The sequence below is a fragment of the Podarcis gaigeae genome, assembly GCF_964106915.1.
Source record: "Podarcis gaigeae genome assembly, chromosome: 14".
Classification (NCBI taxonomy): domain Eukaryota; kingdom Metazoa; phylum Chordata; class Lepidosauria; order Squamata; family Lacertidae; genus Podarcis; species Podarcis gaigeae.
The window spans coordinates 47,270,166-47,283,647 of NC_139690.1; the positions used below are offsets into that span (position 1 = coordinate 47,270,166).

General features: G+C 44.3%; 2 protein-coding genes across 5 annotated transcripts in view; one reads left to right on the plus strand and one right to left on the minus strand.

Moving 5' to 3' along the window:
• The window catches only part of SHMT1 (serine hydroxymethyltransferase 1), a 343,621-nt gene that overhangs the window by 291,113 nt on the left and 39,026 nt on the right, over positions 1-13,482 (plus strand). The gene's annotated exons all lie outside the window — the stretch shown is intronic.
• PRPSAP2 (phosphoribosyl pyrophosphate synthetase associated protein 2) overlaps positions 1-13,482 on the minus strand; it is a 33,405-nt gene that overhangs the window by 15,877 nt on the left and 4,046 nt on the right. For 3 of the 4 annotated variants that reach the window (XM_083711742.1, XM_083711743.1, XM_083711741.1), the window contains exons 2-7: positions 12,013-12,130; positions 10,146-10,297; positions 7,945-7,997; positions 4,720-4,786; positions 2,716-2,888; positions 191-306 (exon numbers count right to left, since the gene is read on the minus strand). In XM_083711742.1, the coding sequence (XP_083567868.1) occupies positions 191-306; positions 2,716-2,888; positions 4,720-4,786; positions 7,945-7,997; positions 10,146-10,264 (528 nt within the window). In that variant the 5' untranslated portion in view covers positions 10,265-10,297; positions 12,013-12,130. Of the gene's footprint in view, positions 1-190; positions 307-2,715; positions 2,889-4,719; positions 4,787-7,944; positions 7,998-10,145; positions 10,298-12,012; positions 12,131-12,860; positions 13,095-13,482 lie in introns of those variants that run through there. The other variant, XM_083711744.1, reaches the window with a different exon arrangement.

The window sequence follows — 13,482 nt, forward strand, 5'->3', positions numbered from 1 at the left end:
GTTGTAAGCTCATGTTCTTAACTGCTCCCCCCCAAAAAAACCCCTCATTTTTGGTCCTCATCTGGACTGCGGTGACATGAAGAACAAGGTATTGCTCATCTTGCCAGCCTAGCTTAGGATTGGATGGACAGGCCTGTTTTTCAGCACCCAATCCACCTGGCTTGGAATGAAATGACATGATTTCACTCACCTCTTCTTGAATGTACTGTAGCAAAAATGGAGATGCTCTCAGGTTGTCAACCGGGACATTGAAGAAGCCTTGGATTTCCTTTTGATGCAAATCCATGGTGATGAGGTGAGTCAGACCTTGGGAGGAGACCAAGGGGAGAGGTGCTTTAAGGTCACTTCACCAACAAAGAGGAAGAAACCCGCATTTGATGCGTGGCAGCTGTTAAAAGCTGGCTCCCGAAGAAGCTTTTACTTAGGAAATGCTTATCCCTTACACCCCATAGTAAGTGTGAGACTTTGCACTTTCAGTAGGGAAGGCAGGATATAAGTTCAATAAATTATAATACAATAAAATTATAATACAATAAAATGCCTGCCAAAGAAAATTCTGTCTCATCTGTGCTCTTATATCCCATCATTCCTCAAAAGGATTATCACTCCCAAATTTAATTCTAACACCTGCACCCTGCGCAGTAGGTTGAGCTTTTTTTAGGATTGAAGTTGTTGAGCTGGTTGACAATTTTACCCCAAAGCTCTTGAGCTTTTTGTTTTAGGATTTAAGTTTGCACCAAAGTTGTTCAGCTTTTGAGTTTTTTAAAGGATTTTACCCCAGGACATATACTGTCACAGGGGCTGGATTACATCAACTGGCGGGCCAGGTTAGGGCCCCGAAATGGACCAGAATGGACTTTGGACATTCCTAGTCCAGGCTAAGCTTTGTGGTTTGGCGGGGACTGGAGATCTACATCCACAGAACCTGGCCAGTTGCAGGATGTTGTGGCCCCACACACAGCAGTCGTGTCCCCCCACTAGCCCTTCACAGCAGCAAGCGGGGGGGGGGGGGGAATGGAATCACTGGATGCCGACAGCTCAGGGCGGTTTCGCTTCATAGTCATCCAGCTTCACAGGTGGCGCAGATTCTTTCCACTCACCCCCTCCAAGGGCACTGAGTCTCCAGAGGAGGAAGCAGGCCAAGCCGTGCTGTGCTATGGCAGCGACAGCACCGCCTGCCAGCCCAGCAAAGTGTGGGCAAAGCAGGGCATCTTTAAGTTACTTGCAGCTTCTGCAAAGGGAAAGAAGTGCCAATTGGCAGGCGCAGTTTGGATTCAAACTGCATCTGCCTGGCAGCAAAGCTGGGCTTGGTGACAGCGTCAATCAGTTGATTTTACAGCAGGCCTCTCTAGGCCTCAAGACAGCAGCTCCCAATGGGTAGATCCTGAGTGCTGCTGATCCCAGTGAGAGTTCCCAAGGAACTTTCAGAAACTCACTTTGAACTCCCAGTTGTTCCTTTGTAACTGTCTTTAGCTGTCCACCCCCCATATTTAATAAATAATAATAACAACTAACTTTCTGTGTCTGTTTACATGCATTTGATGGGAGGCAGGCAATTGGCTTGATTTTGATATTGTTTTTATTACGTATTTTGTGTTCTCATTTTGTATTTTTATGTTGTGAACTGTGCTCTTTGGGTGAAGGGTAGTAGATAATGATAATATTTTAGACTGGCTATTTAAGGTGTGTTTTGTTTCACGGATCGTAACACTTCCTTTGTTCAAAGATGCATTTCTTAATTATTATGCATGAGCCTTATATAATGCAATTCTCATCAATTTCATATTTTGGCCCGTTAATTACTATGCAGTTGTTTTAATTGTTAGAACTTTATGAGTATTTCCTTACAGAAACATCAACTGACTCTGTAAGGTTTTAACAAGGAAAATTAATACCAAAAGCTAAGATAAAAAAACCCACTGCTGACCAAGAGTCAAATCAGGACTGCCAGTCTAAGCGGATTCAGATGAAACTGGGCATGTCTCTCAATATACGAAAAGAGATTTATTTGCCCCAAATCCCAAGAAAAGAGACAGCATGTGTGAACAGGAGAGAATTTAGGAAATAGAAGGGACTGGATGGAGAGCAGTCCAAATACAGAATTTTGTCCCACAGACCAAGGAACCTGCCTTATAAAAGAGCCAGACAACCTAGCTCAGTATTATCTACATCAGGGTTTCCCAAACTTGGGTCTCCAGCTCCCCCCCCTACATTTCCCATCACCCCTGACCCACTGGTCCTACTAGCTAGGGGTGTTGGCAGTTGTTGTCCAAAACCAGTTGGAGACCCAAGTTTGGGAAGCCGTGGTGTACACAGACTGGCAGCGGCTCTCCAAATCTCAGGCGGGGCTCTTTTCCAGCAGCACCTGGAGATGCCAGGGGTTACCTGTTGTCTCCAACAAAATCTGACTCAGAGTAGACCCAGTGGGCCTGAGCTGCGTCATCTTATGTGGGGCTACTTCAAGGACTAGCAATGGATACACCCCTAAACCTGGGACGATTTGCATGCAAAGGATGTGCTCTAACCACCGAGCTTCAGCAAGGCGCTGCCTCCCTTTGCGAATGACCAGTCTTTTCCTCCACTGTCTCATGAAAGGAACTTTAGAGGAGAGCCAAGGCCTATAGTCTACAGCAGTGCCTGAAGACATACTTAGAGCGGCCAGGGTGGGGGTGAGCGTGTCCCACCACAGCCTCGCCCGCTGCTCTCTGTCCTTACCCGCCTTGCACATCATCGAAGCCAGAAGCTTAGAGACAATGGAGCCCCTTTTCCTCATCTTGCACTGCTTGCTGTATGGGAAGTAGGGAACCACGCCAATAATGCTTTTGGCACAGGACGTTTTACAGGCATACACCATGATGAGGAGCTCCATGATGGTCGTATTCACATCCCTGCAATGAGAAGGGCGCTGGTTCTGTATCGGGACTTCACTCGACAACAAACCCTATATTGCATTCTGACGCAATCGAGCCCTTCGTCTGCCGGAGAGGGCAGGTAGAGCAACAGGACATTACGCAGGGCTTTCGACCTTGAGGAACACTCTGAAATCATTGCCGCCACACCCGTTTTCGGGAAGATTAACTATTCCTCCTTCTCATCATGGGTCCGCAAGGGCATTTCAGACAGAATCAAAGAATGGTAGAGTTGGAAGGGACCACAAGGGTCATCTAGTCCAACCCCCTGCAATGCAGGAATCTTTTTGCCCAACATGAGGCTCAAACCCAGGACCTTGAGGTTACCAGCTGAGTTATTGTGTTTGCCAGCTCACTACTGGTCAGATCTCTCCCTAAGGCTCCTTCTTGAACCTCACATGCATTTGGAACGCCACTCCCTGAGGCTTAGCATTTGAGGCAGGCTCTCATTTGCCACCCCAGCTGTGGAGAAGTACGGGATCACTGAAAGACATACCCCAGCTGTACTGGGTCCTACGCTCAGGAAGACTCTGCCCCCTCCCTCTGGAAAGATCAAATTTTCTGGGGTAAGGCCAGCTAAGATTTGTGGACCTCTGCTTCCATAGATTTCAACTGCGTGTGCTGCATTCGTTACCCCCAAAAAGAGAGGAACGGTAGAGGCTCCACATCCCTGAGCCCTTTTTCTGGGGAGGAAAGAAAGGCCATGGTTAGAGGGCGGGGGTAGAAACCTCCATTCTGGGAGGAGCTCTCCAAATCTCTCTATCTGGACCATGGCACTTTCCTTAGGCCACACCTCTCACTGGTTTCTCTCAAGTGTTTTTGCCTGGCTGAAACTATGATGACGACTCTTGCTTGCCTTGCCATATGGATGATATTCGAGAGGTGTGTGAGAGTGTGCAGAAACTAGCCTGCTGTATAAAGGTAAGATTCAGATTCAAGGTTCTGTCCACTTTTGCCTCTGAGCCCACCCACCACTGCCCCCGGAAGGCAAACCAGAAGGCAATATGGCCCTCAGCTGAGAAAAGGTTTCCCAATACAGTAAATGTCAATAAGTGGTTTTGTTCCCTCCCCACTATGCTTCCTTTGGACCAGAGGTGGGCTAGCATTGCCACCCAGCCGTCTTTGCAGTGGGGCAAACACCAATTACAGGAAGGCAACATAGTGACCTGCAAACAGCATGCTCCTTCCCTCTCCCCCAAAAGCAGAGATGAGCTGGGGAATCAAAGAGGATGCAGTGGGGAGTGTCTCTCAAATTGACAGGTACCAGTTAGTAGCAGCATAAGAAAGCAAGATAAAATTAGAGTGCAGGAACAACAACTCCTCCATAACCTAGTTACAGGTGCTTAAAATAGTTCCCGTCTTTGTCTAACTCTGGTACAGCTACCCTTGATCAGAGCGTCTTCAATGAGCTTTGGATACCTGCATGTTTTGCCTGTATCATCTTATGCAAGATGGAAAGTGGGATTTTAAGAGAATGGATTTAGAGCATCCCTTTTTTATATACCATGGTTAAAAAGAAAAAAGCAGAGGGAAGCATATAGGCCAGACTTTTCAGGGAAACTCTGCCAAATCATTTAGGGGATCAGAGACATTTGCTTTAAAATTGATGCTGGCTGAACAATTCTTAAAGGGAACATAATGGACAGTGAATGGCAGTAGACCACAGACATCTAACAAGAGGGGTTTAAAAGGAACAGAGACAAAGTTAATAAGCTCTACCCGCCACCACAAGCATTACATAGATACAGTTCATTCAGAACCAAATTCGGAAATGTCTGGGGTTTAATTCTGAGCAGACATTTGTACTCACTTTGAGACAGTCTGGATGATGAAGACATCTTTTCCTCTCACAGACTCCTGAATCTGTACCCGCGTTTCTGCCAAAAGAAAACATACACTGGGTGTCGACACATGCTTGCAAAGTACATCAGCGTTAAGCTCCAATCATCCAATCTCCAATCATCAGGTGAGACCATATTGAAAACCCATCTCAAAGGAAAATATTAACGTTGCTGTTTCCCCTTCACTTGCAGTAGGAGCAGGACTGTAGCAGAGCACATGCTCCACATGCAAAAGTCCCATTTAAAGTTATTGGCCTCTCCAGTTAAATGGATCAGGCAGCAAGTGATGTGAAAGGGCTCTGCCAGAGACCTTGGAGAGGTGCTGCCGATCAGAGCAAAGCAATACTGGGCAAACAGTGTGACCTGGTACAATGCAGCTTCCTGGGGCTAGTAAGGAATGCTGCAGGTCTCCTGGCCACATAAACCGGTGCCTTAAAAGTTCCCACAATCACTGGGGGAAAGGAACGTGGAGACAGTTCCAATCCACATGAGAAATACTCGGAAACATTACAGCTGGGGTGAGAAAGATTTATGGCAACACCCCTCCCGGTGGTCATAGAAGAGCCCTGCTGGATTTCAGCTGGAGGTAAATAAATAGCCCCATCCTCCATTAAATTTTCTAGGATGCATTTGTCGGCTCCTCAAGAAAGCTGTATAACAAGTTGCTCTTTTTTTAGGTCTAAAGGTGGTTGTCCAGTAGCAAGCCACCAGAAGCCAACATTATTTGGTCACAGTGCCATGAGAAACATTCAAAGAACAAATAAGGTTTGCCACTCCCTGACCCACATCATCATCTGAAGTCCTTCTTTGTGTGCCCCTTCCTCGGGAGGCCCAGAGGGCAGTAACACGAGAACAAACCTCTTTGGTGGTGGTTCCCCCACTTGTGGAATGCTATTCCTGGGGAGACTTGCCTGACACCATCATTACATAGATGCCAGGCAAAGCATTTCTTTTCCCCCAGGCCTTTGGGCTCTTTTATTATCTGCGAACTCCTTCAGTGGGTGTGACATTTTAATCCTTCCTTATAGAAACATGATTTTCTTTTAGGTTTTTCTTTTTCTGCTATGCTAGTTTCAATGTACGTGCTTGTTTATATATTATAAGTTGCCTTTAGCTACCTTGGTGGAAAATGTGACAAACAATAATAATGAATAATAATAACAATAATTGATGATGATGATGATGATGCAGGATCCTAGAGAACCTCTGAAGGCCCAGAACAGAGGCCAACACCTGTATGTTCACAGGTTAAGGCCTCTACTGTCACAGTCCAGTTCACGGGCAATCGAAGTCCCGGCTGGGTGGGGACGTCGGGACCGGGGGCAAGATGGCGGGGTGGGAGCAGGAACGGGAGTCCAGAAGCCAGGAGTCGGGAAGCCAGGAGTCTGAGGGTCAGGAAGCAAGGAGTCACGAAGTCAGGGGTCCGAGGATCAAGAAGCAAGGAGTCAAGGAGCCAAACGCAGCAAGGCAGGGAATGTGTTGCTGTGGCAAAGAGCCAAAGGAAAATGCTGACCTTATATCCCTTCCCAGCTCTTGCCACCAGGTGCTGTGAGTTACCAACCGGCCTCACCTGTGCAGCTGCACCTTGCCTCACCAGAACAAACTTAGGACGGCCCCTTGGAAGAAGTTTAAAGTATATCTTAAGAACTGTTATAAAATTGAGGAGTGCTAAAATGTCAAGGGGAAGGAAGATGCAGAATTACAGCTGAAATTGTTTGATGATTTAAGGTGAAACTGAGAAAGATAATAAGTTTAAATTTAATTGGCAAAAAGGGTTGCTGAAAAACTGTAAAATAAGAATGCAAAAAGGGTGAGGTATGGGGAAGTCCGAGAAAGGAGGTTTATGAAAATGAGGTTAAGAAATTATATTTGTGTGTTTGTTTGTATTTGTTGATGTCTGTATGTTGTTGTTGTCTTGTCTTAAAATTGGAAAACTAATAAAAATTATTTTATAAAAAAAAAAAAAAACTTAGGACGGCCCCAGTCCTGCAAAGTCCTACTGGTCACAGGGCCTGGCTCCTGCACATACTCCTGACACCTACTCTTCAGCAAAGATCTTCCAGGTCACTGCTACACTCACACGGTGCACACTCAGATACTGACCAACAAGCATCCCACATGGATGATCTGGCACCCCCCAGCCCCCAGCCTCTGCACTAGCGTGGAAGCCAAATCCAAAGAAGGCTGGAACCTTGAAGTGCTCAGGCAATCTCATCAGAGAAGGACAAACAGAGAAGGGCCACTGAGAATGATGCCCTGCTTGAGACTTTCCTGGAGGCGTCTGATTGGCCACTGTTGGAAACAGAATGCTGAGCAACATGGGTCCATCCAGGTTCTTGTCTGTTTAATGTACAGGCTGAACAACAAGTCAATATCCTACAAATGTGAGATGATGGGTGCTCCAAACGTCGCAACAGGGTGCTGCAAGCACAGCAGCAGACAGTACAGTTCTTCATCAGCAAATTAATAGCCCCCAAAGGTACATCAAATGGGCATGGATCAGCTATCACTAAATAGTGTAGTAAGCCTATTGCGACGATCGGAGCACCCATCATCTCACGTTTGTAGGATACTAACTGTGGAAAGGCATTCTGCCTCCATTTCAGTGATCTTTGACAGTGACTTACCACTCCTCTACCATTCCTGTTCATGAAACATTTACTTGATCCTTATTAGTTTGTGGCTCCATGCACATATTATATGTCTTCTGTTTATGAATATTGAAACAGTATAGTGTTATAAAAATATTGTCAGTATATTATTAGCCGGCGTGTTGCTTGCTGTTGTTCAGAGTGTTCAGTTTTGCAACACAGGGGATTTTCTTTGGTGTATAATGTACAGGCTGGGCTGTGCCAAATGCAGCTTCTCTTCGTCCTTACCATGTTGTGCAATGCAGGCAAGTGACAGGAAAGCCCAACACTGCATGCCTGTCACAGAACTGCAAGGACAGGCTGACAACAGGAAGATGCTGCGGAAGGAAAACCAGGAAGTGGCCTCTTACACTTGTTTAGTTAAGGAAACGGCAAGAGCTGACACATGGATCACCTAAAGGGACAAACTCTCCAGGGAAAAAGAGGCAGGGGGAAGGGAAAGGAAAGAGGTTGTTTTGGGAGGTGCTTAATAAACTAGATCCTTTTCCTTTAGCTCCCAGCGATGAACGCTTTAAGTAAGGGCTTTGAGTGGAAGATGCTCACCTCTGTTCGGCTCCTGGTAAACCTGGACTTTGCCCATCTCCACCCCCAGGCGCCTGCAAAGGTAGACAAGACAAAGCTCACTGAAGCAAGGATGAATTAGAATTGAGATTGAAAACAACATTTTCAACAGGGAGGGCAGCCTTTCTTCTTCTTGCGCCCTCCAGAGGTTTTTGACTACAACTCCCACCAGTTCCAGCCAGTGTGGATGATGGAAGTTGCATATGGAGAGCACCAAATCAGTGAAGGCTAAAATCACTTAACAGTTTGTTGTACTCTAGTCCCAAACAATGGTCCGCAGAACACCAGTGGTCCAAAAGCTTCATTCAAGTGGTCTGTGGTGGGCCTGCATTAAATACCCACACCGATTTATAACTGTATTCGTACTGCTTCTATTTCTTATGTTGTATTTCAACTTGAATTCTAAGGAATGCAAACTGCAATACAATAAATATAGGAGATAAAAGAAGCAACAAAAAGAATTAAAAGTCATACAGCACCTAATACAGCACATTACAATTGCTACAACAGGCAAAAAATTAATAATCATTAAGTGTCTGCCAAGACCCTTTGCCATTTTTAAAGTGGTTCGTGGGGGGGGGGGTGTGAGAGTTTGGGAAGCCCTCTTTCCCTAAATGCTTATAGTCATAACAGCAGCCTGCCTGCAGCACAAACCCTGGATCACTGAACTCTCTAAGCAGGTTCTTGCTAAGACTTGACTCAATATCCCCAACGTCAAAAGGCAGCTTCTGCCAACTCCTGCCACAGCACAGATTCTGCTCACTTGTTACATCCAGAAGGATCTGCCTACAAATGCACTTTTGAGAAACAATTGCCATTTCTCCAACTGCAGGAACAATTGCCATACAGATGTCACGCTTTATAGGAATGAGCTGCTGCTCAGGTTTGTAGACCACAGGTGCCATACCTGTGGGTCTTTTTGCAACAATTTAAGAAGCGGTAATAGAATCCCAACTTGCTATTAATCTTATGTATTGTCATTGAGGAAAATAGCACACAGCTCACTTTGCCATTACTCCTTCCTGGGCAAATTTCCCCCATTAACTTCTTCTGCTACTTCTCTCATTCAGTGCCATACCAAAACTAGAACCTTTTCTGCAAGATAACCTGATGGGGTTTCTTCTAGCCTTCAACAGACCATCTCCGTTTCTAAGCATCCACATTACTCAGTAACTGGCTCCCTTTCTGGTCTGGGCAAGCAACTGTCAAGGGCAGGAGAAAACAAAATCACACAAGTCACGCTCTGACTATTATTGGCTCGGCTCAATGTACATTAGGTGTTTTGGGAGGCTAAGCATTGGCTGAACAAGCTTGGCCCGAAATAAGTGTTCTCAAAGGATCGTTCTGCAAAATGAATCTGAAAAACAGCCAGTATGAACAGCATGACCTAACTGTCAAGAGACCTTCTGGCTGTAAGAAACGCTAAGATGAGCGGCTCTCTTGAGAGAAGACAAGCTTAAATAATAGGATGGGCAAGAACTGGGAATGGGGGAAGGGGAAGGGCAGAAGGAGCAATGTACCCTTCGTCTCCAAGCCTTATAAAACTGCTCTCATAGCATGCACTCTTAAAATTTGCCTGCTCTTCATGGGGCCACCATGTTGTCATTCCTGGAATCAGGAATGTGGTACAACTATTAAGAAAGGTCTTGTTCGGCTGCTTCAGTTCTACAACTTGGATCCACTCACTTGGTTCCATTATTCTAAGTTTCCACTGAACTACTGCTGAAGAGGCAAGCTAATCTTCAGTTCAAACTTTGAAATCTACACCAAAAGATGGCTGGCCTCTTCAGCACATAACAGAAGCATCATAAACCTCGAACCTGCTTTTGGTGTGAGGGATTGCAGGGACTACCTAGGAGGTGCACCAGGACCCAGACCACCTTTATCTTTAACTTTCTGGCTAGGAAAGCCAGATACATATATATTTGGTAATGCTTTAAGACCAGCAGACATAACTACATGGGTCTATCATGTTAGAACAAAGCCTGCATTATACTGACCCTGCACCTTTAAATGTAACTTTCTCTTGGCAAAAACAGCAGTGAGACATTACTAAGTAACTTGACAATATAATCTTGCTGAGAATCGTACATTACGCTCATACCAGCCAGACCCAACACCCCACATTGAAACAGAAGCAGTACAGAGTTCTTAGGAAGAAAAATACAGCGGCTGTTACTTACTCGGCAATTTTCTTTGATAGTTCCATGCACGATGGGTTGGAATTGGCTGAAAATAGCACCAGCCCACCCTTCGTTATATTCATGATGGATCCTGTACCATTGGGTGCCACACAAAACATCAAATCCTCCTTTGTCTTCCCACTTTTAAAATACTGCAAGAAGATAAAAAGCACATTAGCTCTAAATAAGCAACGTGGAGCATGAAGACCCAATTTTCAATATTTTCTGCCACCCTTGTATGCTCTGCCCATGCTGTGTGACCCTTCAAGTACCAATCTGAAGGAACTTAAGACATCTCGCCCCATTCAGCAATGATCAGACTACCACTAGGGTTGCCAGCTTATCAACCCGAAACTGCAGCTGAAACACCCACATCCACACTGTGACAAAAGTTTTGTCTGCTGGTTTCTGGACATCAAGATGCTGTTAAAAGTAAAATAGCAGGCTGGACTTTTCTTCCTGATTTATTTGCAACTATTATATATTATTTATGAATCAACTTTCACATTTATCTCATGGTGATTTATGAACGTACAATAAAGAAGTGAGAAGTGAGCAGAAGTGTGCAGAAGTGAGAATTCAATGTCACACGAGAACACAGGGACCTATAGTAGTGAAGACAGTTATGTGTGACTGAGATGCCTTGGTCGGGGGTGGAAGGAGAACCTCAGGTCCATGGGGAAGGAAATTGACTCTCCAGGTTTCTTCATTTAGAAGACACCTGAAGGCAGACCTGTATTGGGAAGGTTTTAATGTTTGATATTTTACTATGTTTTATATAAGTTGTAAGATGCCCAGAGTGGCTGGGGAAACCTGGCCAGATGGGCAGGGTAAAAAAAATAAAAAAATAAAAAAATAAAAATAATAAAAAAATAAATAAAATATAAAATAAATAAAATAAATAAAATATAAAATATAAAATATAAAATATAAAATATAAAATATAAAATATAAAATATAAAATATAAAATATAAAATATAAAATATAAAATATAAAATATAAAATATAAAATATAAAATATAAAATAAAAAATAAAATAAAAATAATAAATCGCCTTTCCCAAACCACACCCCTCCCTAGCTTTGCTCTCGGCCCTCATTTTTTTGCCTGGTTGGAATGTGCCCTTGAACACTGAGTATTGAATATTGCCTCTTTCATACCTGGATGAATGATGGTGTGTATAGAATGTTCCAATTATTGCATAACTGGAGTAAAGTTTTTTTTTTTTTAAAGTAAATGACCCCTGGACAGTTAAGTCCAGTCAAAGGCGACTATGGGGTTGTGGCACTCATCTAGCTTTTCAGGCCGAGGGAGCTGGTGTTTGTCCACAGACAGCTTTCTAGGTCATGTGGCCAGGATGACTAAACTGCTTGTGGCACAATGGAACACCGTGACGGAAGCCAGAGCACACAGAAACACTGTTTACCTTACTGCCGCAGTGGTACCTATTTATCTACTTGCACTGGTGTGCTTTCAAACTGCTAGGTTGGCAGGAGATGGGACAGAGCAGCGGGAGCTCACTCCGTAGCAGGGATTCGAACTGCCAACCTTCAGATTGGCAAGCCCAAGAGGCTCGGTGGTTTAGATCACCGCCTACCCTATAAAGGTAAGAGTTGCATCCATGTGGCTCCCAGAAGGTTCCCCCCCCACACACAAATAAGTATGGCCCTTTAGCAAAGAAGGATTACCTCACCCCTGCCTTAAACAAAAAACAGAGCTTGCTCCCAGTTCCAGCCCTGATGCCTTATCCATCTTAAACAAAAGGCTGTTGGTTCTTGGTAACTCTTGATACCAACCACCTCTGACAGTTTTGCTAATATAAGCCAGCGCCCAGGTCTGATTAATGTTCTTAGAGAAAGCACTTACAAATAAAGGTTGCGGCTGAGAAAAGAGCTGTGCGAAGTTGGCACACAGAGCTGAAGCTCTCTTGCACTTTAATCTCCTCCTGAGGACAATGCCACTAGCATCCTTTCAAAAAATTTACCTGTGGAAACAGAGGAGAGAATATAACCATTAAGAGATACGGGAAGTAAGAGCAGATGGTAAAGATTATCCCAGTGGTCTTTATTTTGCAAAAATAAGAACAAACACCCTTTGCTGCACCTTTTGAAAACTATACGTTTGGGACTCTAATGAAACCGAGAAATAGGACTCCAGTCATCGGTATTAAACAATATGAAATGATTTGATTACGTATTATCCAGAAAAAGTGCCAAATCATTGCCATTTGCCTATTAAAAAATAAACACCTGTCCCTTCATCCAAGCTCCAATGCAGATATATAGCTAAGAAAAAGAAAAAATTCCATCTACTATCAGCTATCTTTCAAAAATGTGTCACACAATCAAAGAGAAAGAGCAACGTGGTACATATAGACTACAGTCAAGAATGGTGCTTTCTCCTGTTTTTGGAGGGTGGCATCTATAAAAATACTGTTAGTCATAGTTGTGACTAATACTGGGCAACACCGTTATTAAAAAATCTTCTCCCAGCCTCTGCAAACAGACCACATTCTATTCGTCCAGACATAGTGGAATTTCACAGCCGAAAGGAGGGTGGGCAAATCTCACTTGTAGCAGAGCCTCTACCATCACACCACATTCTCATTAGTATAAACCATGCCCATTTCAGATTAGCTCTTTTTGAAGGAAGAAATGTTACAAATTATTGTTTAAAAGACATTGAATTAACTAACAACACGATCAAGCACGCACCGTCAAAAGCAGAGGCTGCCTTTTCAAAATAGAAGGCAAGCAGAAAATTCAGCACAGCGAAGACAGGAAAACCACAATCCAAACAAGCAAAAGTTTTCTCTTGTGATCATTCACTAACACAGCATCCACCAACCTGGTGCACCCCAGATGTATTAGCCTATAACTGCCATCAGCCCCAGCTAGCATTGCCATGCTTTTCCAGATACCTTGGAAAAGTGAGGTCTTGGCGCTGTGTGTGTGTGTGTGTGTGTGTGTGCATGAGGCAGCACTGATCTGGGAGCAGAGAGGCCATACTAACTAAAAGATCCAAATGTGCCCACAGGCACATTTGCTTGGTGACCTGTGGGTTGGGGCTCAAACCCAGTGTACAGCAGAAGGCCTTCAAACAACCTCATTCACTACAAACCAATGACACGCCCAAGGAACACTTATCCACTGTAAGGATCGAATTATAGGCATCATTAACATTCTAAAGCACATGTGGGGAACTTCTACTGATGCCAGGCATGGACCTTTGCCTGCTCAGAATGAGAAAATTCCAAAACTAGTTTTAGAAACTTGAGATACGAAAGCTAGGAGCTAAATGGCACATTAAACCTAGGCTGTGGGCGCAACAGCGGAA